Source organism: Candoia aspera, chromosome 2 (assembly GCF_035149785.1).
Source record: "Candoia aspera isolate rCanAsp1 chromosome 2, rCanAsp1.hap2, whole genome shotgun sequence".
In the NCBI taxonomy this organism is placed as follows: Eukaryota; Metazoa; Chordata; class Lepidosauria; order Squamata; family Boidae; genus Candoia; species Candoia aspera.
In genome coordinates this window covers 245,414,621-245,440,172 of record NC_086154.1, presented here as the reverse complement: position 1 = coordinate 245,440,172, position 25,552 = coordinate 245,414,621, and the positions used below count along the sequence as shown (strand labels likewise).

Below are 25,552 nucleotides of genomic sequence, written 5' to 3'. Positions count from 1 at the left end.
ATCATCTACCTTTTTTTTAGCACTTTTTCAAAACACTGGCATTAAGAAAGCCTCTCTGGCAAAGACATATGTCAGCCCTCCAAATTATACCCAGCAATAAAATAGTATAAAATTAAATCTACTTACAGGAATCATCCAGTTGGCTAAATCACCGTATTTAGATACCTGCATTGCCCCAAGCATAGTCAGATCAACATGTCCTCTGTTAAAATAGCAAAACAAAAAATCAATGCCCATTTGGAAGAACAGCCACACACAGAATTCTGGCACACTATTGAGTTTAATCCGCAAGCTGTTGAAAAATTAAATAGCAGTGAGATTAAAGAATTGCTTGTTTAAATGTATTTGGATAAACGTAAGACTGAAATCCCAGGGACATTTATGGAGGAATGTGTCTGTTTGAACTCAGTAATAGGATTTATATGTGGCATTAATTAAGTGAGTACATTGTAGTTGGCTGGGACTGTAAACCATGGTTTATAAACCACAATGGCTGGGTTCATGCAATTTGATAAGCCCAAAACAAACCAACCGCTATCACTGATGGCTTGGACTGGCTCTCTACAGAGAGACATTAAGCAGTAGATGCTGTAAACAAGCAAATGTAACATTTAGTAAATAATAAAGTGACTCGTATGCATTGCATAATTAGTTACAAAAGCATCCATACTAAGAGACTCAGTTCATAAAATAGAAGGATTTATCTGACAAATCTTAAAGCTGCTGGAGTTGCTGATGTAGTTCAAATCATCTCACTATCAACTGCATGACTGTTTTGATGGATAAGCATGTAGTCCTTTCGGTGTGGTTAACTAATAAATTCAACTACCAGCTGGGCTTGTACTCTGGACAGTTAAGATGGTCATTACATACCCTCGAATCATTGCAAAAGATTCATCGCTAGAGAAGTACGAAGCACCTGGTAATACAGTGACTGTTTCTTTACCTGAAAAAGAAATTGGGCATCAAACCAGAGAACTTCCAGGATGGCATTAGAAATTCATTCTGTCAACTCAACTCGTATTAGCTTTATTTATTATCATCCTTGATTAGTACACAAAGAAAACCCATTCCCATTGCATTAGAAAACATTTTCTTGACGTACTTCACTCTGAAAAAATTTGATTGGTGGGTTGAGTACGGCAGAAAAGTAAAAGGAGAAGCTCCACTTCATTCATGGGAGCTATTCCAGAATTTGAGAATAAAATGAGTACAAAATGAGAAAGTATTTACAGTTTCAAGTACTCAGCATCTCCCCCTAAGAGAATGCTAAAGCCTCAGGAGACCTTGCAATTTTTTTTTTAATCAAATGTTTTAAATTTGATTGTTTCAGGGTATTGCAAATGTCCAGGCATCCATGGACACTGTGCTGTTGACTGCTTCCTTCGGGAGATGTGGAAATGATGCCAGTGAATCAGAAAAAGGTAGTTTGTTTGTTTGTTTAATTTCTCTGCCGCCCACCTTGGGCACAACGACTCTGGGCGGCTTACAAAGAATAAAAATAAATATAAAAGCATATAAATACAAATATAAATATAAATATAAAATTCAAAATGGGAAATAAGATCTTATCTTGGCACCCTCACAGGGCCAACCACCCCTATGCATAGCTGTCGCCTCTCCCATTCCAGGCCAGATGGTATAACCAAGTTTTTACTCTCTTTCGAAAGGCTGGGAGAGTGGGGGCCTGTCTTACCCCAGGGGTAGCTTGTTCCACAGGACGGGGGCCACGGCAGAGAAGGCCCTCCTCCTGGACCCTGCCAATCGGCAATCCCTCATGGACAGGGTCTGTAACATGTCCTCTCTGCCTGACCAGGTGGGACAGGTCGATGTAGCGGGGGTGAGGCGGTTCCTCAGGTAACCTGGACCCATGCCATGTAGGGTTTGTAGTATGCCATGTAGTAGTTACATGCTTCGTCTTTAAACACAGATCTTTTAGCACGCATAATGTACAGAAACTGAAGTTTAAAAGAGCTGAAGCACTGTAGTTGAGTGTACTAAATAATGAAACAGGGAAGTTTGGGTTATAGTCAACTTTTCAAAAGTTAGGCTTGCTCAAAGCCCATGAGGCAATGGGTTGTTGGGATGACAAACAGGGAGGTATAACCTTCACTCAAGAGAAGGATCCAAGAACACTAAGAAAAAGAAAAGCTTTGTGCAAGAAGAGATTCAAAGAAACCCTCATCGATCCATCAGGGACCCTGATGAAAAATCTCCAGGAAGTGGCACTGCTCAGTTCAGCCAGCTCCACTTGAACCAATGTAACCCCATGAAGTGCTTCATTTAGTTCTGAAACAGCAAAATCATCTTCCAAGGAGAAGCTTAGAGAGAAGAATATTGAGGAAGTTAGTAATAATTATAGTATTGCATCAGGATGGAGATGGACAGCACTAAATTGTAAGAGGAGGAAGAAGCCATTTCTATATCATAGTGTTTATGATATTTTTACTTTGTAACTTAGCTACTAGAGCTAAGAGTTGCTCCGGGATGAGTAACTAAAGTGACTGGCACCAGAAAAATACGCTGAGGTACATGTAGCCTACATCCCCCCAGCTTTATGTGAATCCTGAATATCTTGGGTGTGATACTCCCAAACTTGCAAAAGTTGTTATTTTGATATGACAGGAGAGGAAGCTTTTCAAATACTTAGTTGGAGTTTAATCTTACTATTTAAGTGGCAATGACATTAAGTTTAGTCTCTGCCATGGCTGCAGCCTTTGCTTTTTGGAGGAAGGCACACTACTGAAAGACCAGGTAGATCTTTGGCTCAGAAAAAATGGTGTTTCCCTGTGCTAAAGCTACTTCTTCTTCTACATCTCTACATCCTGAACTTTTGTTTCCTGGTCCTCCACATGGGTTCTACCTGGAGTAAGACTGTAGGCTGCACTGAGCTCTCTGGATGAAAAAGCAGGATAGAAATGTAAGTAACGGGGGGAGGGGAGTTACCTGCATTGATGAGGTCAGGGTCAACTTCATTTTCAGTTGGATAGGGTCCCTAATTCAACAACAACAACAACAAATATTGAATCTTTGTTCCAACCAAATATTTGATAGACTCATCCATAAACATTACCCTTCCCAGCCATATTTACAGCAGCCTTCAGCAAACTGTTGCCCTCAACTGAACTACAGGCCCCATTTCACACAAGGGCATGATAGGAACTGTAATCCATCTTATCGGGAAGGCATCTGGCTAGGGCAGGTTAGTGGACTCGTTTCTGTATTATCTACGTTCTATCCTTACCAAACCAAGGACTCCATTTTCACTCTGTAGATGCACTGTGATATCCGGACTGATGAAGTTGCTGGCAAGCAGGGGAATGCCAATACCCAAGTTAGCTTTAATTAATTAAGTTAAGGAAGGTCCCATTCAACTTTTATTTGACATTACTTGTTCAGTTGTGCCTTCAGAAACAACAAAGCAAAGAACTTTCAGAATGGCAAAAGGATACCATACATGCCATCTTCAAATTCAAGAGCTGCCCGCCTGATAATCCTTTCTCTTACATTATCACCACTTTTCTTCTGTTTGCTTTGGGTGTCCTCAGCTTTGCGAAGTGATAATCTCTAAGAAAACAAGGAGAGCAAAAAGTTGGTGGCCATTACATTCCTCCCTGTGACATTTGGAACAAGCAAATAACACTACAGGGGTCTTAAACAAACAGATGCTCTTTTACACTGAGGTACCTCAAAATAGTAAAAAACAGCATTAGGTGGCCTGGACTATTTATAGCAACTTTCTCTGAGTTGAGCATTGTACTTGGTTTTTGAATGAGATCCTGGGATCTACATTCCAAAAAATAGCAAGTAAGGAAAGGTCAAAAGCTTACTTTGATTTTTCAAAATGTGCATTTAACTAAAATTAATTATAGGCAGTATATTTGTACAAAAGGGATAGAATGGAAGAAAAGTTGCACCAAATGTTGAAAATAGTAGAGAGGATTTGGATTAAAGTACAGGTAGTCCTCGCTTAACAACCATTCATTTAGCAATGGTTTGGACTTACAACACTGCTGAAAAACTGACTTGTGACCGGTCCTTGCACTTATGACTGTCACAGTATCCCCGTAGTCACATGATCACAATCTGGGTGCTTGGCAACTGGTTTGCATTTATGACCGGTGCAGTGTCCTGCGGTCACGCAATCGCCATTTTCGACCTTCCCAGCCTGCTTCCAGCAAGCAAAATCAATGGGGATTCACTTAACGACCAGATGGTTCGCTTAACAGCTGCCACAAAAAAAGTCGTAAAATTGAGTCAAATTCACTTAATGACTTCACTTAGCAACTGAAATTCCAGTCCCAATTGTGGTTGTTAAGCAAGGACTACCTGTAAATGGAGGAGATGATGCAGATCATGCATTCTTAACTGCAGAAGCATAGTGGTAGACTTTAATTAACTGAATATCTGTTAGGAGACAAATTCAGCCCAGCAAGGCCTCTTGCTTTTTACTTTTTAGGGTATATAATATATTCTCTCTATATAATATATATTGCATTGTATTGTTTATATTTATCTATTCCTCTATCCTTTCATCTATCCTATAATAGAGAGAAAGGGAAAAAAACCCTAAAAAGCAAAATAAACAAGACAGTACATACACACATAGACATACACACAGTTATAGTCCATGCATGATAAATTCAGAATTCTTCAGTTTTGAATTTTTGTTGCATAGTTCAGCATGAAATGCACATCTTTGAATTTTATCTCTCTTGCTGATATAATTTCTATTTGTGTCTATGTGTCTTTAAATCAATTTTAATTCCTGGGACAAGTCCCTGAAGCTTTCTTTGCAACTTTTTTTTAGACGTGGTTTGCCTTCTTAGGGCCCAGGCAGAATGTTTGGCCCAAAGTCACCCAGCTGACTTCATGTCTAAGGCAGGACTAGAACTCACAACCTCCCAGTTTCTAGTCTGGTGCTTTTAACGATCACACCAAACTGGTTCTCAGTATATTAACATGTGAAAGGTGAAAGGTCCCCTGTGCAAGCACAGAGTCACATCTGATCCTTTGGGGGGACGCCGCTTTCGCGATGTTTTCTTGGCAGACAATAGCACTTTTCAAAGTGGCATTTCAGGACCTGAAAAGCAGACCCCGCGATAGTGGGAAAATACTAGGAAGAAGAACAAGAGTAATGGATACTGTTCATGGCTAGAAAACTTGATGGGAAAAGGAACTCTACATGGATGCAAACAAGATAATAAAGGTAGAACTACAAACAATTCCAGTGAAGGAGAAATAAAGGGACAACTGGAGGAACAGCCAATGTAGCTACGCAAAAAGCTGAGTGAATAATTGAAAACAAACAAACAAAAAGGATACAAATAAGAGATGAAAAAAGGGGCAGGTATCAAGGAAGAGTACATACGGGAAAATTCAGAACCCTGGAGATAAAGTTAGTAATTTAAAACTCAGAATGAGCTGAAATAGGCTAAAAAAACTAAAACAATCTTCAGATATGATCAAAATAAAGAGAAATGAATCAACATAAAAACTATTCAATGAAGTCAGGAAAAAGGCAGGGCTACTCCACTCTTTCTTATGTTGGCTTAGCCTTCTCCAAACAACGTATGCGTCATCAGGCAATTCTGAACAGTAGGATGAAGGGGGAATATTGAAGCCTGAGATTGACTGAAACATGGTCAAGGAACACATATTTAATATGAGTAAATTTAAATCTCCATGGCCATGTGAATTGCATTCTAGGTCAACGAAGGGCTTTGCGGATGCTCTAGCTAAAGCTCTACTCATCATCTTTGAGAGATCCTGGGAAGTATCGGATGAAGAGGGCAAATATTGTTTCTGTGCTCTAAAGGGGTAAAAGAAGGATCCAAGGAACTACAGATCAGTCTGATATTAATAGCAGGGGAGATTCTAGAGCAGAACATAAAAGTTTGACCTGTAATCACCTTGAAAGCAATACAGTAATTATAAGAAACTGGCAAAGATTTGCCAAATCATGTCTTGCTATGCTGGGCAGGAAGTCTTGCTATACTTGCAGAAGATTGTGGGTATGCTGTAGAATTTTTTTTATTTTTTGCCCTTCAGGTCAGTATTGACTCCTTGTGACTGCCTGGACTAGTCCCTGCAGTTTTCTTGGCTAAATTTTCGAAAGCAGTTTGCCACTGCCTGCTTCCTAGGTAAGAGAGAGAGTGACTGGCCCAAGGTCACCCAGCTGGCTTTGTGCCTAAGGCAAGACTATAACTCACAGTCCCCTGGTTTCTAGCCTGGTGCCTTAACCACTATACCAAACTGGCTCTCTGTGGAATGCATCTTAGTTTCAGCAAAACAAATGAAAACCACATGACATTTTGATCAGCAAACTATTTATGTGGATGATGGCCTAGCAAATAAGTGGATATAATGCTAACTCAGTGTTTTACTCAACGTGTTCTCATCAATGATTCCTTATTAAACCGGACAGAACTACTAAGAGATGGTGCCACAACATTCGATCCTAGTCCCTGTGCTCTTCAAGCACATCTATAAATGGCTTGGATAAAGAGGTAAAAGGAATGCTTTCAAATCTGCAAATGACACAAAACTGGCTAGAATAGCTAATACTCTAGAAGCCTGGAAAAAAAATTGTAAACATCTTGGTAGGTTAAAGAAATGGGCTGAAAATAGAATGAAATTTAACAAACCTAAATACAACATTCTTTATTTAGGAAACAGAAATTAAATGTGCGGGTATCGTCAGGCTTTGGAACAGTACTTGTGAAAATATTTGGTGAATTACATTTTGAAAATGAGTCAGCAGCGTGATGTGACTGAAAAGAAGGCAAACATAATTTAAGCTGCATCAAGAGAAAGAGGTTCCAAATCCCCTGAAGAAAGCAGAGGTTTTCAATCTAAAATGGTCATTTCAAGCCCAGAACAGGAGGTTTTGACCTTAATGGAAGTGTTTTGGTGCTCTTCCAACCACTCCAGAATTTGATAATTAATTTTCAAGATCCCCGGGAGGCTTTACTGGAGCTGCACGCCACCCTGGGGCTTCAGGCTATACATCTCTGGTTTATGCTAAGCACTGTATCAGCAGTACAGTCGGCTTTAGACTTAGGACATCACCACTGCAGTACACAGGCACTACCTAAGGCAGAATTCAGATTTTATCAAGGAATGTGTGCCTAGGCTGCTCTGTAGTGTAGGGCTGTTAAGAAGGGAGGGCTTGTCTTCTAGTTGATAGTCAATGGATAGTTTCACCACTAAACTAACAAGAGAAATCTCAAGGATGATCATTCTTTTGCTACTCAGAGATCAAAGAACAAGGTAGGCAAATTTAATATTACTGGTGAGCTAGAAAATATTTATTTATTTACTCACACTTGTTTTCCACTCTCCTCCCTAGAGTCCAAGTGGTCAACATCAAGTAATAAAAACATAAGCTGACACTGACAATAACAGCACTAAAATAATAATAAAAGCTCAAAAATATCTGTTAGTGTCTATTCTCTTCTGTACTCCACAGCCATTGCTGTGCTGTGGATTTAGTAACAATTTGGACAACTGAGACCCAACAGTGTATGCTATTAAAAGGCAAATTTCTGTTCCAAGGACTGGCAAATCCAAGGCTTCCCTAAGAAGATTGCCTATAGACTATTATAGTGTGTGGGTGTGGTATATTTGTGTACATATAAAATAATCCTCATGGCTGCACCCAGTATAGCTACTCTGTGCAATCTCATTTGGAACATCTGGAGAACATCCCTGCATTCTAGCCCGAAGAGTCCTAGAGCAGAATGTGTATAAATCAATGTAATAAGTAAATAAGATGAGTTAATTAGGGGATGAGTGACTGCCTGATTAACTTGTGGCTTGACTACTGCAATGCACTCTACATGAGGCTGCCCTTGAAAACCACCTGGAAGTTTCAATTGGTCCAGAATGTGGCTGCATGAGCAGTGATGGGCATACCTTGATGTGCCCATGTAACACCCCTGCTTTGTGGGCTGCATTGGTTGTCAGCTTGCTTCCGGGTGCAATTCAGGGTGCTTGTTGTTACCCATAAAGCCCTACATGGTAAAGGGCCTTATCACTTGAAGACTGCCTGTCTCCCATAGTATCTTCTTGGCTGATCTGATCTGGTAGGGTTGGGTACTCTGGTTCCTTCAATTAAACAATGTCATCTATTGGGACCTTGGAAATGTGCCTTCTCTGTAGCAATGCCTGCCCTGCGGAATGAGACTCCCCCCGAGATCTGGATGGCCCCTTTCTGCTGTTCTTCAGAAGAGGAGTGAAGACTGGGCTTTTCACCCAGGCCTTCGGCAAGGGAGCGTGAGACCCCTTGCTTCATTCCATCTGGTCTGTCACTCTTGCCATCTTTTATCTTTTATTGATTTTATTGTAATTTCTTTATGTGACTGTTGTGAACTACCCCAAATCATTGGGGGTCAGACAACATACAAGTTTAATTAATAATAGTAATAATAATCCAGTAACCCTCCACAATGTCAGTCCTTTCTCATCAACTGCTACATAATCCTTTCAAGAAGAAATGCCAGTGTTTGAAATGAGTATACCATTTGCAAGAGGTGCACAAAATGAACAATTCGCCACTCCCAAGAATTATTCAAATGCTAGACTCTACTTCTCCCCCTCCCTTCAACAAACCATTCATAAGCAACCCAAGCCTGTTCACTCAGACAACACAGCAAACATAAAGCCTCTTCGAACTTCTGCTCCAAGACAATGCTGGTGCAAGGACCAATCGGCTTGAAATAATGGTCCAACTTGTGCCTAGTCTTAAAGAGTGATATTTGCAACGGTAGCTCAGAAAGGAAGGACAATACATGTACACATACACACACACACGAACAATGCAACCTTCACTCTCATTCTCCAAAACGAATGCCAAGAAATATTTGCTATGACTCAGCACAGCCAGAACAAGGAACCACATTGTGACAGAAGAGATGTCAGCCCTACAAAGTAGACCAGATGAAGAAACAGACACCGTGTATGCCTAAAACTACTTTTATTGGAATGGCTATAGTAACACAATCTTGCAAATCTGAATGTGTTTGCCCTCCCCCCCACCTCCAAATAAACTTCACATGCCTGCCTTAGGCATTTTCATAAATCTCTGTCTCTGTATGGGCTTAAGCTATGTTTATCTTATTTGCCTTGGTAACAGATCTTCCTTCTCTTTGTCAAGGCCATCCTCTATGTACTCTACAAGGGGTAGGAAATTTTCCAGCTTCAGTGTGGAGATCAACTCAAGAATGAATCAGGTATCAGCTGGATGCTTGATAGCTCCATTATTATTAACATGATTACCAAAAGTGCTGGTGTTCAGGAGGAGGACCATGCAATGTATATTTTGCAACAGATAACACCTACACAGGTATTTGTCTATGTGAGCTCCCAAGAAGGGTGTTGCAAGCTTTGAGCAGTTCTCAACTTCAAGTGATTTACATTGGCAAGATAACCTACATCCAGTAAGCAAAACAATCCACTTTGATTATTGCAAGGGCTCGCAGATGTCATCTTACGTTAAAGTACTCGAATACAAGCCAATAGTTTTTTTAAAAAAAATCTTTGAACTGTTGCTGGTTTTTTAAAATCATATTTTGTACTGGTCGAATAAATCACTGCTTGGTTCTAATTCAAGGCAGATGGTTTTATTCGGCAGAACGGATTTTCAACGGGCTGCAAAAGAGGAAATGAAGCTTCATCACCTCCACGGTTGCAAGAACGGAGTCTGCGGGAGCCCTGCACATTCCTGTATGCATTATGCAGAATTGGGGGGCAATGGCCAGGCTGCTACTGTGGTGTCCAGGGACAAGGCTTCTGGACTAAATTTGCACTTTGCTACCTTGGTCTCTGCTTCTTATTTTAAAATTGAACATCAAGAGAATAAATATCTTAACAGAGTGATTGAAGAAGAAAAAAAGGGATAAATAGAAATTAGGCTATTTTACTCACACAACTGCAGTCGGGCCAGATATATGACTGTAATCATTCCTCTTTTAATAAGATAAAGCCTAACTTTCTTTGCCAGGCTCCCTAGTTAAATCTGCTTTATACCAGAATCCTCACCCAACAGGCAGGTGGAAAACTGTATTACGTCCAATATAATTTCTATCTGAAAATGCAATCAGCACTTCCTATATGGATGCTATTTTTTATAGCTTCTTTCTGCAGTTCCTGCTTCCCGCACCACCCCACAACTCAATCAATAGGGAAGCTGGAAGCTTTGTGGTGTTTACCAAGACAGGTCCCAAATAGGATTAAAAAACTGAATTAAACACAATTCAATCCCAGCTGCAATTCTGGTCCAGACTATATAAAACATTTCAAATAAGATGGCAAAAAGGAAGGAGGCATCAAAGAGAGAAGGAAAACAGAACTGGGAAAAAGAAAAGGTAAAGGACAATTGAAGATACATCTGAATAATAAGAGACTAGAGACTTTTTGACTTAAGGTAAAGAAAGAAACTGCAGGGAGTCCAGGCAGTTGCCAGGAGTCAACACTGACTTGAAGGAGAAAGAAAGAGAGAAAGAGAGAAAGAGAGAAAGAGAGAAAGAGAGAAAGAGAGAAAGAAAGAGAGAAAGAAAGAAAGAAAGAAAGAAAGAAAGAAAGAAAGAGGGAGGGAGGGGCAAGCACAAACAAAATTAGAAAGCTTGGCTCCAGCTGGGAAAGTGAAAAGCTGTTTTTCAACAGAAGCAAAATGCTTTCTGGCACTGTGTGTGTGAGTGTGTGTGTGTGACTTCGAGTCAGTGTTGACTCCTGGCGACTGCCTGGACAAATCCCTGCAGTTTTCTTGGCAATGTTTTCAGAAGTAGTTTGCTGTTGCCTCCTTCCTACGGCTGAGAGAGAGGGACTGGCCCAAGGTCACTCAACTGGCTTCCTGCCTAAGGCGGGACTAGAACTCACAGTCTCCCAGTTTCTAGCCTGGTGTCTTTAACCACTACAGCAAACTGGCTTTCATTTTTGGCACTACGAAACATAAAAAGAGAGGTCAAAATTCCTTGGGCTGTCATTCCATGGAGCTCTTCCTTTTATAAGCTTCCCTTAAGAAAAAAAACAGTGCTATGAACCAATCAGTGTGACTGAAACAAGTAAAGCTACAGCACCAGAAGATGCCTCTATATACTGTATGATCTAATTTCCTTCACAGAACTCAAGGTAGCATACATAGAATTCAAAGCAATCTCAAAGCGAGGCACCAATGACGCCAGCCCCCTTAATATCAGCAAATTTGATGCACCTGATACCCTGAGATACACCTTGGGACCACACTTACTCATTAGGAGCCATGACCTCCTTAAGCTGATTCAGAAATTACCATCGTTCCACAAGCAAATGGCCTTTTAAGTTATCTGCATTCTCAAACATGACTTAGTACAAGGCATACATCAGATTTGCCTGCGCTGAATGTCTGGAGGTCAGAGGGACAGGACTTAGGAGATTACCTGTCTCTGGAGCCTTGGCTTCAGCACATGAAACTGCTCCTTGTTTCTCGCTATGATCACCAAATCCAAGCTAACATTGCCAATGGAAAAAATTTGCAGACATGCCCGTACTCACAGACTGGCTCCAAACCCACTTAGGAGTTACCTCAATTCTTTTTTCATACTTTTCCCCTTTGATGAGACGATGGACGTAGATTTTGGGGACATGGATATCTTCAGGGGCAAATGATCCGACATCAACAATTTCTTCTACCTGGAATGATAGGAAAATAGGAAAGATAAAAGTCAGAATTGCTGTACTGCATACTGTATGATTTCTACAAGAATAAGGAGACTGCAGCCTTCCCTAATCTAGTCCTCTCTTCCAGATATGCTAGGACTACAATGCCCAGAAATCTTAGCCCACATAGTCCAAAGCTGTGCTTGCTGTGAATTATGGGAGTTGTCATCCCAATATACCCGAAGGCAGTAATTTGAAAAAGGCTGTTCGGATAAACCTAACTCATGAAAGCAGGAAATCTCGCTGGATTCAAAAGGTCCTACAGCACATGCCAATGAATTACTGCTTAAAGATGATCTTCCCCAGTACTAACTATTTGCTATGGCTATTTACCACTAAGATCTCTACCATTTCTTCCTAATAAACATGTGGGTGCATACAGTTGCATACCGTCTCAGACAAGCAGGGGTAGAAACAACAAACCAGTCCGAAGAGCACAGTGGAAAAACAAATGTGCAATTGCAAATCTGACAGAAGCAAAACCCAACAATGCAAAATCTTCCATCCTGCTTTTGTTTAATAGTGATTACACAGCAGAAAACCTAAGCAGAAAATGAAGTCAATGAATTTTAATATTCTTGTAAATCAATTCCTCATCCACACAAACCATTCATATAACAACATCTTTAAAGTCTGAAAAGGGAAAATACTAGAGCAAAATAGGACAATAAACAGATTCGTAACCTCCAAACTTACCTAATAACTGTACAGAATGACCTATTGCAATCTAATCTGTGATCTGGAATTCCTGGATTAAAATCTGTGTTGCAGGCAAGAGAACATGCGATGCTCCCAGTGTGCTATTCTTGATCAATTGTACAGGGACACCTGTTTAACTCTGATAACTGAGTATTACAGGAGTGATCCACAGCCATTCCCCATACAGGCAAGTTATAACTCTTGCCAGTCATCCTGTGAGAGCCCCCATGAAATATTCTCAACAGGCCTAATATGCCACCATCCCAAACCGTTTCCGTATGGAGCTATACAGGAAAGCACAGGCTTCATATTAAACCAGCCATTCCTAACCAGGTGGCCTTCAGTTGCACTGAGTATACAATTCCCAGAACTGACTTCTGCTGCTCCTAACACATATGCCAGGCAGGCACGAGGTTGGCAGAAGCTGTACTAAATCATGTGAAAATATTATGAAAATGATTCCAGCTTTTCTCCAGGTCTACTTGCTCTGTAGTTACTTATTTTGATGCAACCTGCCCTATCTGACCGTTTACATTCTTTACTATTGTTGTTGTTGTCATTGTCATCATCATCATCATCATTATTTATACACAGTGTACCAGATAGTTCTGACTGGATTTGGTACTTTCGACTATTGGATTCTTGCCAGGGATCTAGGATAAGCTAAATATATTGTTGCAACGTGTGCACTGTTCAATTTTATAATTGTTGGGTTGAAATTCTACCCATTCCTATTGTGTCTAAGTGCTTTTGGTGTGGCACCAAGTGCACCAACCACTATTGGCACCAATACTGTTTTCTTTTTCCACATTCATTCCATCTCCATTTGAAGATCTTCACATTTCCCTATTTTTCTAGTTCTTTCTCATTGGCCCTTCTATTTACAGTGACTGCAGTGTCAATTATCCATACTTGCTTCTTCCTAACTGCAGTCATGTCTGGCTTATTATGAGCTAAATGTTTATCAGTTTGTAACTGGAAGTCTCACAGATTCTTGACCTCTTTGTTCTCAATCACTTTTCCAGCACTGTGATTCCACCAATTCTTTGTTGCTGGTAAGTTATAATTCTTACTAAGATTCCAATGAATCAAAGTGTCTTTCCAAATATTCCACCTGTGCCATCTTCTTGCATCCATATACTGGGTATTCAACAGTCTCTGTCCCCTCCTCCTCCTCCTATTATTACTTAAAAAGGTCCTCTACTATATATGATTACAGCAGCAAGACTTTTATACGCACAGAGATGGAAAGGTTCACAAATACCTACAGTGGAAGACTAGATTATTAAATTGATGGAGCTGGCCCAAATGGCCGAGTTAACAGCGTCGATAAGAGAAAAAACTGTTTCTGGATTTGTTTCTACTTGGCAACACTTCTAGATTACTTGCTTGGGTCAGAAAAAAACGAAGTTTTGATTTTGGGTTTTAATGATTAAATGATCTGATCTGATAGAAATAATGTTATTAAGGTTTAAATAATTGTAAGATTATATACTGGAGAAAGTTGTAAGTCACTTTCCATTTCTACTTTCTCTCTGTTTTACACTTTCATATTTTTTCTTTTTTTCTTTAGCTCTGTATTCTAGCTTTTCTATATTCTATTTTGTATTTTAACTACACTTTGAAAAATAATAAAGTTCTTTGGAGGAAAAAAAAGGTCTTGTACAAAATGCCTGCCTCCACCACCATCATTGTCATGAGTGCCGTTGAGCTAAAGTCATCAGCGCAATGGCACTCATGACAATGACAAGGAAATAGGTGAAGGGGTACAAGTTAAGTGGCCATCAACCTACAACGACTAACGGCCAACAAACAATAGCCAAATGAATCACGGAGCCACCCAAACCATCAGCGGCAATACAACGGGGATCGCCCAGCTGAAAGCAATCAGCAGAAGAATGGAAACCTGGGGATGGGCGATCCTGGAAACCCTCAACCAATGGCAGGGCAACGCACGGGACTAAGGGGGGTGACGTGACCGTGAGCGAGGGGGCGCTGACCGGCGCGGGGTATTTAAACCCCGCACCGGCGCGCTCCTGTCACTCTCAGCTTTTTTCTACCGACGTTGTACCTACCCTGAAATAAACCAGAACCTGACTTGCAAACCAGTGTCTGAACGTTATTCAGAGGTAGGCAGCGCATGACATAAAGCTGAGAGTCATAAACTCAGCCTCGCCGAGCCCCACCGGACGACAACGAGCCGCGGGAGGAGTAGATGGTGAGAAGACCAGCAAGATGAGGCCGGAACGGCGCGGGCAAGGAGGGCGAGCCGCGCGGCAAGAGACAGAGGAGGACCGACCGAGGCCAGAAGCACCGCGGACTCCCGGAGCCATGGACGCCCACCCCACCCGACCCGAGCCTCAGCTCCAACCCCAAGGGGAGATGGCGACGGAGGCAACCCGACCGCGGGAGGGAGCAGCACGACTTCCGAAACCAGCGGAGGACCCCGCGCCCCACATCGCACCCCAGCAACGGGCGTGGAGCGACAGCCCCACGGTGCTCAACACGGAGGAGGACGACGGAGACACCCATCAGACGGAGGAGGAAGCGGACCCGCGGCGGAGGGACGATGAACCCCACCGGCAACCCACCCCCGAGGACGCGCCAACGGAACCGGCCCCAGCGGCGGCGCGGGCTGTGGACGAGGAGGCACGAGCTGAACTCGCGGCCATGCGGGCTCAGCTGACGGAACTCCGGACCATGCTCCAGGCGCTTATGCCCCCCGCGCCACCCAACGACGTCCCCGCACAAGCCCACACCCCGAGCGAAGCACCGAACCCACACGGGCCAGCGGAGAGCCAGCAGACGGCACAGGCGGCCGACACCACACCCCGGGAAGCGAGAGGCGGGGCCGCACAAAACGCCCGGGCCCCAAAGGACTTCCCCATCTTCTTCGATGGGACCCCCTCAAAACTCTCGTTTTTCGTGACCAACGCTAGGGAGTTCATGGGGAGGCACGGACACTCCTATGACTCCGAGGCCGACAAGATCGCCGCCGTGGCGATCAAACTCCAGGACAGGGCGGCGGACTGGTACGTCCAACTGTATGAGTCCAGCTCCCCCGCCCTCGCCACCTTCCCTGCTTTCATCAAAGAGATGAAAAACTACTTCGAAGACCCCCTAGCTAAAGTACGGGCGAAAAGCGCACTCCAGAGACTTAAACAGGGCACACGCACGGTCCCTGACTACGCCCTGGAGTTCAAAGCCCTCGCGGGAAAGGTCTGCGACTGGTCTGAGACCACCCTGCTGGAAATCTTCAAAAGGGGGCTCAACCGCGACGTTCTCCAATGGGCCCTCTACCGCGACGACCCAGAAACGTTACACGGGTGGATCCACCTCGCGGGGAAAGCCGAACACGCGCACCGCACCTTCCTTATGACAACCACGGAAGACACAAACTATGCCGGGAAAAAGGTACCCGCACCACACGGGGGGATGGCCGGCCCCATATACCCAAAAAAGAAGTTCAACCGGGAGCCCTGCGGGAGGTGTGGCAAATTAGGGCACAAGACGGCGGATTGCTTCGCCAACCGACCGCCGACCAGCGCGCCCAAGCCCGCCCCGAAAATTAGCCCCAAACCACCCAACCCGGGGCCGCCCCCTCACCGCCGAATGACCGTGGCCACAGCGACACCGGAAGAGGGCTGGGACGCTTACTGGGGGGAAGAGGACAATACCGACCCCGACCAGCCGGCGGGAAATGCTCCCCGCTTGCTCTGAGACGCGTGGCGAGGCAGGCGGTGGGACAGCAACGCGGACCACCTCAACGAAACGACAAAAGCTCCGTAATATTGGCAGCAATTCAACTCTCTGCCGGCAACGGAGCCACCACGGCCGCGGCACTAGTGGACTCGGGGTGCTCAAAAAACCTCATCCACCCCGACCTAGTCGCCAAACTCGACCTCCGCTGCTTCCCCCTCCCCACGCCGCTGGCATTCCACCAGCTGGACGGCTCTACAGCGGGAGGGAAACCAGCCACGCTACAAACCGAGCCGGTCACCCTGCAAATGGGCACTCACACCGAGCGCACATCGTTCGTAGTCACGCCCATCGGACGGCCCATTGCAGTCCTGGGGATGCCATGGCTCGCGAAAAACAACCCGCGGATCAACTGGGCGACCCGCACCTTCACATTCGGCGACGGCGAGTATCGAGCACCAGTACCAGCTGGCAAAAGCAACCCCACGGTAGGACGAGCGGAGGCGACCACACAAGACAACGCCGCTACCACAGCAGACCTACCAGAACAATACGCCGACTTCTCCGAGGTCTTCGGAGAGGCAGAGGCAGACCAACTACCCCCCCACCGCAAGACGGATTGCCGGATCGACCTACTGCCCGACGTCCCCCTACCTAGACCAAAGATCTATTCGATGACCCCGAAGGAGATGGCAACCCTCCGGGAGTTCATCGATAAAAACCTAGACAGGGGATTCATAGAGCCAGCATGCTCACCGGTCGGAGCCCCCGTCTTATTCCGGGACAAGAAAGACGGGACCCTACGGCTCTGCACCGACTACCGGGGCCTAAACGCGGCTTCCCTGTCCAACAAATACCCCTTACCCCTGGTGAAGGACATGCTCGCCCACCTGTCCACGGGCAAAGTCTTTTCCAAATTGGACCTTCGCGAGGCGTACTATCGCATCCGAATCAGGGAGGGGGACGAGTGGAAGACGGCGTTTAACTGCCCCCTAGGCGCTTTCCAGTACAAGGTACTGCCCTTCGGACTCGCGGGGGCCCCTGGGGTGTTCATGCAGCTCATCAATGAGGTACTGCATGAACATCTGTTTAAAGGGGTCCTGGTCTACATCGACGACGTCCTCATTTACACAAAAACACACGAGGAACACGTAACCTTAGTCAGGCAAGTCCTCGACAAGCTCAGAAGGGCGCAGCTCTATGCAAAGCCTACAAAGTGCGAGTTTCACAAAGAGCGCCTAGACTATTTGGGGTATCGAATCTCCGGGGACGGCATCGAAATGGACCCCGCAAAAGTCGAAGCGGTGCTAAACTGGGAGCGGCCCCGCAACAGACGGCAACTACAGAGCTTCCTGGGATTCGCGAATTTCTACAGGTCATTCGCCCGGGGGTTCGCTGAGATAGCCCTCCCCTTAACGGACCTCCTCAAAACCAAAGGGGTGGGGGACACCCGACGCGCCAAGAACCCAGGCACAGTGCTGAATTGGACTCCCGCGTGCCAGACCGCATTCGACAAGCTGAAAGCGCTGTTCACGACGGAGCCAATCCTCGCGCACCCGGACCCAGAACGGCCGTTCGTGGTCCAAGCCGACGCCTCAGACTTCTCCCTGGGAGCCATCCTGCTACAAAAAGACTCCACGGGGCTCCTGAAACCATGCGCCTACCTGTCAAGGAAGTTCTCCGAGACAGAGAGGCGATGGCACGTCTGGGAGAAAGAAGCCTTCGCGGTGAAATCGGCACTAGAGACATGGCGACACCTACTCGAGGGAGCCACCCAACCATTCGAGGTCTGGACGGACCACCGGAACCTCGAGGCCCTACGAACGCCTAGACGCCTTAGCCCAAAACAGGTCCGATGGGCCCAATTCTTCAGCCGCTTTGATTTCCAGCTGAAGTTCATGCCGGGCAAGAAGAACTTCCTGGCCGACGCCCTCTCCCGGCTGCCCCAGGACGAAGAGCCCGCCCCAGACACCATTGGGACGGTCCTATCCGCCTCGCAACTGGGGATGGCCGTGACCACCCGAAGCGGCGCACGGAGGCAGCTCGACGCTACGGCGCAGCCGACGGCGGGACAACCGGCGACGGAAAGAAGCCAACCGCAACTACCAGGGGGAATGCGCACGGACCTCGCCGCCGCCCTCAAAACCGACCCCTGGTTCCTGGCAAACCCCGACAAGGTAACGATGGCGCAAGACCTGGCATGGGGGGAAGGCAGAATCTACGTCCCGGACTCGCAACGCCAGGCGATCTTGCATAGGTCACACGACGCCAAGCAAGCGGGACACTTTGGGTTCCTCAAGACCCTACACCTAACACGGCGCCAATTCTGGTGGCCCGCGCTCAGGCGAGACGTAAAAACCTACGTGGCGTCCTGCCCAACGTGCGCTAGGGCCAAACGGGCACCAGGCAAACCCGCGGGGCTATTGCAACGGGTGGCAGAACCCTCCCGCCCATGGGAGGAAATCTCTATGGATTTTATAGTGGACCTCCCACCCAGCCAGAAGAAAACGGCCATTTGGGTGGTGAAGGACTACTTCTCAAAGCAGGCCCACTTCATCCCCTGCACGTCGGTCCCATCCTCACAACAACTAGCCAAACTCTTCCTCATCCACGTGTACAGGCTACACGGATGTCCCGCACGTGTGGTGACCGACAGGGGCACACAGTTCACCTCCAAATTCTGGCGGGCCTTCCTGAAGCTGACAGGGACCCAACAGGCCCTATCTACGGCTTGGCATCCGCAGACGGACGGAGCCACTGAGGTTCTTAATGCCACCTTAGAGCAATTTATACGATCATATACGAACTACCACCAAGACGACTGGGCCGAACTGCTCCCGTTCGCCGAAGTCGCATACAACAACGCCGTCCACACGAGCACGGGGAAAACCCCGTTCGAAGTAGTCTCGGGGCGCGACTTCGTCCCCATACCGGAGCTACCTCAACCCCCGGAACCCCAGGTGGACGCCAGCGACTGGGGACGGAAGATCGCGGAAGCATGGCCAGTAATCACGGCGGCGCTGAAGGAGGCACAGGCTGCTTACAAAGAGCAGGCCGACAAGCACCGGCGCCAACAACCGACGTTCCAGGCGGGTGATATGGCCTATCTCTCCACCAAGTTCCTAAAGTCAACCCAACCCTCGAAAAAACTGGGGCCTAAGTACATCGGGCCGTTCCGAGTCACGCAAATAGTGAACCCGGTAGCAATACGCCTGGACCTGCCACACAACCTCCGGAGGCTCCACCCGGTGTTCCACACCAGCCTCCTAAAACCGGCAACCACCTCCCGATGGCACCCAAGCACGCCACAGCCCGCACCACTTATGATCGACGGGCAACACCACTTCGAGATAAGGGACATCCTCGACTCCCGCAAGCAACGAGGAACTCTACACTATCTGGTCAGGTGGAAACACTTCCCCCACCCGGAATGGGTGGCGGCGCACAACGTTAACGCGCCTGACCTGACCAGAGCATTTCACCGGGCATACCCCGACAAACCGCAACCAAGGTCAGCAAAACCAAACCCCCCCCCGCAGGCCTCCCCCCGCCTCCCGTGCCCCAAGGGAAAGGGCCCCCCCCAAGCCCGCGACTTGGGTGGACCTTCCCCCCCCCGGGACTCACTCCCCCCACCCCGGGCCCACGGGGTGGTGACAAACGATCGCCAGCACCCTCCCCCCGCCCCCCGGCCGCGGGGGAGTGGCAAGCAAGTCAACAGGGCAACCTGGGGGCAACGCCCAGGAGACACAACAAAGGCGACGCACTCAAAAAAAGAAAAGAAGGGCCCTACCTGGAGCTGAGAAGCACCCGACCAGCCACGCCTCTCGCCTCGCCGAACTGAGCCAAACAAACAGGGTGTGGTTGGAGCATGCGCACGCCAGGTCAGAACCCGAGCATGCGCACCATGGACACACCCTGGGAAGGCACGTGGTAGAGGGAGGAGCAAAGGGAGGGGCGACAACTACTCCGGCGGGAACTTTGAAAAAAAAAAAAAAAAATGTGGCGTTTTGACAGCTCCACGGGGAAAACCCAGAAACCCGAGGGAGAACACTATTCGGAAAGGGGGCAGTATGTCATGAGTGCCGTTGAGCTAAAGTCATCAGCGCAATGGCACTCATGACAATGACAAGGAAATAGGTGAAGGGGTACAAGTTAAGTGGCCATCAACCTACAACGACTAACGGCCAACAAACAATAGCCAAATGAATCACGGAGCCACCCAAACCATCAGCGGCAATACAACGGGGATCGCCCAGCTGAAAGCAATCAGCAGAAGAATGGAAACCTGGGGATGGGCGATCCTGGAAACCCTCAACCAATGGCAGGGCAACGCACGGGACTAAGGGGGGTGACGTGACCGTGAGCGAGGGGGCGCTGACCGGCGCGGGGTATTTAAACCCCGCACCGGCGCGCTCCTGTCACTCTCAGCTTTTTTCTACCGACGTTGTACCTACCCTGAAATAAACCAGAACCTGACTTGCAAACCAGTGTCTGAACGTTATTCAGAGGTAGGCAGCGCATGACAATCATGTAAATGGGCCCTATCAGCTTTCTCAGAAAATCAAAAAGATGGGCAGCTACAACCCAGTGCTTTGGGCAGGTAATAATGTGCCCAGAAAAAGAACAAATATGATACAGGCAACAGAGAACATCCTGTGGAGGACAGGAGTCTAGAAGAGTGGCAGGAAGCAGAAACTGTGCCTTGTAACTGGTGATGCTCCTAGCTCTATTTTTTTGTATGGATAACGTCTGCCTCCCCTCTGCAGCAACTTTCTTAAGTGCCTGAAAAATTGTTCTCAAAATTTCAAATGTGTCCACCAGTCCCCAAAGGTTGGCAATTCTTGTTTAAGGTCACAATAGTTGGAATAGCTGGATTTTCACTTTAACTTGGGAACTTAGGAAAGTTTGATAGAGGTTTATCTGATCAATCTTCAACTGGCAATCTCTGGATTCATTGATGTTTTATCATTTTTATCATACATTTAAGGCGTGTTTTCTATAAATGTTTAGGGGGAAAAAATTGACAACAGGCTGGAGACAATAGGGTATGCACAGCAAAGAGTTACACAGAAAAAATATTTATTTATTTAATTCAATTTCTATAGCTGCCCATCTCAGCAAGTGACTCAGCAACTGAAAATACAGTACATCTAAATTAAATGGGCATAACTTGATCTGGAAATCAACTGGGCTGACATGTTGTATTAAGCTAGATGGGCTGGCTAATATCATATGGACTAGTTGAATTTATGGGCTTCTTTTTAAGTTGTTTTGGGGATCTGAAAAATGTGCTTCCTATATATTTGTTTAGGAAATACATAGATTCGTATAATTCTAGCTTGCAAGGTCATCCTGGAACTAAGGAAAACTACAATTGCATAAATTATATTTTATCAACATTGCCCTTTTTTAGAATTTTCATATTCTCAATAAAAACAATGTAAATACCAACATTTAGGTGAGAAGTGGAACTCATTCAGTGCTGTCCCACACTATGATGAGATCCATTGTACCTGAGAGAGCAAAATAATAATGAACAGGACAGCTGTTGCTAAGCAACCTGGGATACATTGCAGGATTTTTAATTACATTTACTTAATTACTTATGGGTAAAAGAGCATTTCTACACACCATGTTGAGCCACCACTCTATTTTGTTCCTCAACAATCATCTTGAATCTCTCACAAATTAAAGAAAACACAGGCCTTTGTTATTCTAGCTTCTTCCACAGACAAGGAAAAAACAATTTGCAAAGAACATAATGAAAGGAGAAGGCAAGGAGAAGAAAAACAATGGTGTGTGAAAAGGATGGAGGGAGTAGAGGCAGATATGAGGACTGAAATTCGGAGTGTATGAAGATTCCTACTGTAAGTCTTCTTCAGCCTGGTCCAGGTGTATTGGGCTACAAATCTTGTAAGATCAACACATCTGAAGGGAACCAGCTCAGTGAAGGCTGTGCTTAGTAGTGTTTTTATTAAACGTTACATCTCTCCATGATCCAAGGCAGGAAGTCCTTCCTACTATAGGTAGTTTAGGAATCATCTATGGTTGAAAGTTCAGTAGACCAAGCACCAGATTATCTACATTCAAAGATCAGGCTATCTACGTTCAACAGCCTCACTTCATAAGTGCTGGATTATTTATGTATTTATTTATTTAGCAAATTTGACGGGTGGCAAACCTTACAAGCGCAGTGGAAACATTCCATTTGTCCCCTGAAATCAGGTTTTTCTTAAGACTGCCTGTACAACATGGTAAATCTCTTTGATGGAAGCACACAGCCAACTTTGTTTGGGCTTGGCTTGCATTTGCACGAGAATCCCAGGAGAAAACAACAGCCAACCGCCCGGATGTGCCCTACTGTCATCAGGAGTCAAGCTCAACTTGAGGAAACCTTTCTTTTACTTACAACATTGTTTTAGCTGTGCTGTACTGTATACCACCTAGAGCTGTTTCTACAGGGCATCTATTAAATAAATGTATAAAGAAATAGTTAACGTGAACAGAATCTGTGCTCCTGCACTGCAGAGGATAGTAGCTCAGGTCTCAAGTAAGGAGCGACTCTTTTCTTGGAAACAAGAACTCAGTTTTTTAGGATTAAATAAATGCCTGTGCTAATTCCATGTCTGCTGCACGCAGATACAGTTATCAGCAATTCCCCATTCTCATCAGCTGCTTGGCTTTGATGATGTACCTATGACATACACCAACTCACAAAGGCCTGCAGGTCTTTCCATACATTTGTCAAACAAAGGAAGAGGACAGTGCGCTCCTACATATTCATCTCTTCCCAGTTTTGCCTAAGGTTGTATTTGTAAAACAGGCTTTGATTTAGATGTAAAAACAGAAAAAGGGAAGAGACGCCAATCATCTCTGAAGATACTTAGTATGGAAGAAGATGCCCAGATCCAAGCTACAAACAGAGCCATGCCATTCTCTCAAAAAGCTGCAGAATACGAAGGATGAATCATAGGAACCACTACCGGGGGTGGGAAGAACTTTTCTGCCTTACCTCTACCACTGTTGTTCTGGCAGCTTTACACATAGGCTGATTGAAATTTCTTGCAGTTTTCCTGTTTGAGAAGAAAGCGGGCAACATACGCTTGACATTGTTAGAAAAAGTAAGATTTTCATTACATCAACAGCAAAAGCTGGTTCTCGGCTTCTGTTTTTCTAACTTCCTAACCTATCCCGGATAAGCAGTATTATAATAATTCCTCTTTATCAATGCTAGCACTGCATTCATATGGATGTCAATTTTTATGATACATGTCTCCAAATGATGGTATACGTCTCAACAGAAAAGGCTAAATATTAAACCAAGAATGCTACTCTTTGAATAGTGTCTAGAGCTTCAGCTTCTCATATTGTGCTGAAAACGATGGCCTTCTACTGCCCCCATGTGGTTATTTTTGTTTCGTTGGTTTGTTCAAGAGAACAAACAGAGCAAGGAGCAAAACCTGGAGAAAAGTCCTTGCTGTTGAAGAACAGCTGTAGACAAGCAGCTTTGGCAGCACAGAGATAGAAGGAACAAAAGACTGGAATAAGACAACCATTTTCATAAATGGGGAAGTTATTTCAACCTCCTGCCCTCATTAGTCTTGATGAACAAGAAGAGTTCAGCTTTCCTATTTCAGACTTTCTGCCTTCAGGGATCCTTTTCCACACCAACCTTCTTAAAAAGCAGCCCCAACGCACCGAGACAGAAGCCCTTGCATTGCTTCAAAGGATTCTGCGACATATCCTAGGACAGGAATGCACAACCTTCTTCTTCATACTTGGACTTTGAATGGCAGGCCAGTGAATGCACTCCAAAAAATGGATGAGGCTCAGATGGAGAAATGAGCAGGATATGGTCTAAAACAGTGTTTCTCAACCTCAGCAACTTTAAGAGGTGTGGACTTCAACTTCCAGAATTTCCCAGCATGCTGGCTGAGGAATTCTGGGAGTTGAAGTCCACACCTCTTAAAGTTGCTAAGGTTGAGAAACGCTGATCTAAAACTACATTTAAATATGATTTCTCCCTCTGTACAGTGATAATTTTCTCCTATCAGATGAACAATTTCCATTTGATACTAGCTTTTGGAAAGATGCTGGGATCTACTCTTGAGGATTTTGGAGAGCTGCTTGCAATTCTAGGGCTATAGACTGTGCACTCAATACTAAAATATATTGCTATTTTTTCTTTTGTTTTTAAAAAATTATGGTGGTGTTCTGCTTTGTTTAATTTTTACTGTCTTTTAACCCTTCATGTTATCCTAATGGGTGACTAACAATCTTTTAAACAGCAAACTAAAACTCAAATCATTTTGGCTGGGCCAACTGGGCATCTCCCATTGCTCCATGTGAATGAAAGATGCATCCCAAAATAAACCAAAAAATTCCCTCTAAACTGTAGCATGTCCATATTTCCCAGAAAACGTTTTGACAGCAAGGCTTAAAAAAATGCTCGCTCTGTGAATACGCCATACCTGAAGATAATATTTCCAGCACGATCAGACTTCCATGCCTTTACTAGTGCAAAATCTCCCGTTATCGATTTCTCCATAATGTAGTTCCGACCATCAAATTCCCTCACCTTTACAGAAAGAGAGAGAAAATTTTAAAAGTTTTGAAAAGCTTTGCTCTCTTTAAATCATCAGCTCACACTACAATTCAACACGATCACCTTTTAGCAGAAAGGCAATAGAGTGAAAATGCCACTGATGGTAATGGAAGCTGGAAACCAAACGAGCAGCCTGAATAAAATCAGGAGCCATGATATCTGCACTGTGGACTTATAATCTGCTTAATATACTGCACTAAGCTGGATTTGTTCCACTTTACTTTACTGAACAGACCTCAAGTCATGCTAAGTTAAAATGAAGCCAATCATATTACTGGTGAAGTGTGATATGCCCTGAATCTGCCTTAGCTTTCAAAAGTTCCAAAAGGGCTTATGCCCTCCCTCTTCATCCCCAACATCACTGAAATCCACAGGTACTTCACCTCTCTTGGCTCACTGGCCAGGACAATGGTGCCATCCTTGTTGTATTTGATCGGGGCCCCTCCTTCTTGCACTAATGTCCCATACCCAGTACTTGTGAAGAAAGCCGGGATGCCAGCTCCTCCTGCTCGGATCCGCTCAGCAAGGGTGCCCTAGAAAGAACAAAATGCATAATGGCTGGCAAGGCAGAATGAAAAACAGGAGGTCTGCAGCTGCTGCCCCCATGGAACTCACAACAGTACATCGACTCTTTGACAAAAGTTATTAAGGAACCTTTTCTATTCTTCTAGGTCCGCTGAGACAGCTCCTGAATACTGCCAGAGGATTTGCAAAGAACACTCATTCCTAAGAGATATGGAGCACAGGTTTCCATCCTCTCTCTATCTCTTTCTATCTATCTCTTTCTATCCTCTTAATGTTAGTTTATTATTATTCAATAACAAAATACAGTCAATGATCAGCAGGGTCTCT

The 25,552-nt window shown here is 45.2% G+C and overlaps 1 protein-coding gene across 1 annotated transcript in view; it reads right to left on the bottom strand.

The window, feature by feature from the left end:
* The window catches only part of OXCT1 (3-oxoacid CoA-transferase 1), a 73,782-nt gene that overhangs the window by 19,003 nt on the left and 29,227 nt on the right, over positions 1–25,552 (bottom strand). Inside the window, exons 5-13 of the mRNA XM_063295706.1 lie at positions 25,084–25,233; positions 24,567–24,673; positions 23,108–23,168; positions 11,563–11,670; positions 3,453–3,567; positions 3,245–3,339; positions 2,947–2,995; positions 874–946; positions 127–202 (exon numbers count right to left, since the gene is read on the bottom strand). Coding sequence (XP_063151776.1) covers positions 127–202; positions 874–946; positions 2,947–2,995; positions 3,245–3,339; positions 3,453–3,567; positions 11,563–11,670; positions 23,108–23,168; positions 24,567–24,673; positions 25,084–25,233 — 834 coding nt within the window. The remainder of the gene's footprint in view (positions 1–126; positions 203–873; positions 947–2,946; positions 2,996–3,244; positions 3,340–3,452; positions 3,568–11,562; positions 11,671–23,107; positions 23,169–24,566; positions 24,674–25,083; positions 25,234–25,552) is intronic.